The 2,206-nt window shown below is 42.7% G+C and overlaps 1 protein-coding gene across 1 annotated transcript in view; it reads right to left on the reverse strand.

Moving 5' to 3' along the window:
• Window positions 1–1,291: 1,291 nt before the first annotated feature.
• Window positions 1,292–2,206, reverse strand: part of SLCO3A1 (solute carrier organic anion transporter family, member 3A1) — a 182,406-nt gene continuing 181,491 nt past the window's right edge. Inside the window, exon 13 of the mRNA XM_009335230.1 lies at window positions 1,292–2,001. Coding sequence (XP_009333505.1) covers window positions 1,622–2,001 — 380 coding nt within the window. The 3' untranslated portion in view covers window positions 1,292–1,621. The remainder of the gene's footprint in view (window positions 2,002–2,206) is intronic.

The raw sequence follows: 2,206 nt of genomic DNA on the forward strand, positions 1-2,206 counted from the left end.
GTTTTGGAGAAGAAAAATATGCATGCAGAATAAGCCTGACCCAACGCTTCTTGAAATCAGATGAAAGCTTCCCCATGATTTTTGCAGGCTTAGATAAGTCTGCATTGCAAAAGCAAAGCCAAACCTGCTCCTGCATGGGTGCCTCTTGAGGATCTAAATGAAAATTTCAGAGGTGCTCAATGCTGGCCAGCCTCTGCTCCCATAACCCAGCCTTCCATAGGAACACTATTTGCACATCTAAGGGCAAAATGTGGCCTCCAGGAGGGGAGATTATTCCACCTTCCTCACATGGCTTCCACTGAAGTCAGTGGAGTTTCTCAGGTGAAGAAAAATATCAGTTGTGAGGGTTGCAGGATTAAGGTCAGTATTCCTTTCATCTTGTACACACACACACACACACACACTTACTTTAAAGAAAACATCCACCACACAATTTCTAGATTGCAAATTATATATATATATATATATTTAAAAACTGGAGAGAACATAAACAGCCTCTCCATATATATAGGTATTCACTGAGTCACATAGAATATGAAAAAACTATATTATGTAAATCATCATATTATCTGTAATTCTCCAACTGACAATTGTTTTTATAGAGACACAGTGCATTCGTTCTCTTTTTTAAAAACATATTATGTGTCTTCATTGGCTTGGTAGCATATTAGAAGGAAGGCGTATGGATAAAAACCGCAGAGGATTAAACAAACCCCTTGAGTCACATTATGTTTGGGTGAATTAAACAGGATCCTTCCCCAAACTAGCATAAATAAATCCTCCCTATGGAAAAGTGTCAGCGATTTAAGGGTTAACATAAATTTGAAAATAATTTTTAAAAAAATCTTATTAGAGGACTACACAGACAAGTATTTGGAATTCATCCCCCTTTAAAAATGACAGCACGTTTGGCAAGTGTGAGCAAATGTCTTGAACTTTACTGGGTTTGAGAGATCTGAGCACAGCTATTCACAGACAACCACAAAGCTGCAATCTGCGAATAAGCCCCGTCTGGAAGGACTCCGATACCTCTGACAGAATTGCTCGCCACCTGGAAGGTTTCCAGCAGCTTTCAAGGTATTTATTGTGGACTCGTGGCTGGTGACAGAGTGTGACTGGTGGAACAACTCCAGCACCGCTCCCTCTTTGCCATCACGGAGCGCAGCGGGTTTGAACAGCACCCAAACTGGCTAACCCTTCAGCCCATGCTGCGGGGCTCCACGTATCCCTGGGACCCCGTTTGCAACAACAAACGCCTATTCCAGCATCGCCGTTACCACCTTGCTTTCTCTATGCCTCGTGCCCAAGCCTGTCCGTTTGCTGAGCTCTCCGATGAACCTCTGCAGATGCCCTTCTTGGAAGCTCGTACTGTCATCAAAGGGGCTGGTACCCAGCCACAGCAGCTCTCTGCTTTCTCCATCACCCCACAGGATGCCACAAGTGATCCCATTAAAAGATGCTGTTCTCAAGAATCCTGGCTGGGTCTGACTTTGAGAAAAAGACAAAAGTTTCCTGTGTTGCTGTTGTTGTTTTGCAGTTGTGTTTCTTCATTCGTGCTCTCTTCTTGTTTTTATTAAAAAGGACCTTTGTATTATTAATGTAGTTCACCCCTCCACAGTCACTATAAAACAGACTCCATATTTTCACACCACTCATGATCTTCAAGGTTATAGATAAATTTTGTCCTATGTGATTGATTTTGGGGCACCGAGTCCCGCCCCAGATTGTCTAGGGTGAGAGTAGAGGCAAAAAACTCACTAGTGCTGAGACCACCTTCGTGGTTCTTGATGTATCTTTTATAGTTTTTCCTCAAGCACTGCCAGGTCGTTGTATATAAGATGAATGCAAAAGACTTCAGGGCTATAGCAATACTAACATACAGGTATCTATAGACCACGTTGTCGTACAGCGCGCAGGCTCCTTGCTCGCCACAGAACGTGCTCCAAAACAGACACGTGGAGTCAATTCCAGCCCCAAAGATCAGCGGAGGTGGGATAAAACCTGTCAAAATAAGAGAGACAAATCATGCTTTTATGATCCTTAAGATAAAGAGAGAAGACGTGATTGCAGTGAATGGAAAGAGAGGATACTTTATCAAGGTTAATGGTCCCAGCTGCAGCCTGTGATTCTAATTTTTTAAGTTCTCAATCAACCTAAACAAAGTCTGTGGATGAGTTTTTAGCTTGGACTCAACATCTACGGAAGA

Source organism: Pygoscelis adeliae, unplaced genomic scaffold (genome assembly GCF_000699105.1).
Source record: "Pygoscelis adeliae isolate BGI_AS28 unplaced genomic scaffold, ASM69910v1 Scaffold21, whole genome shotgun sequence".
NCBI lineage: Eukaryota > Metazoa > Chordata > Aves > Sphenisciformes > Spheniscidae > Pygoscelis > Pygoscelis adeliae.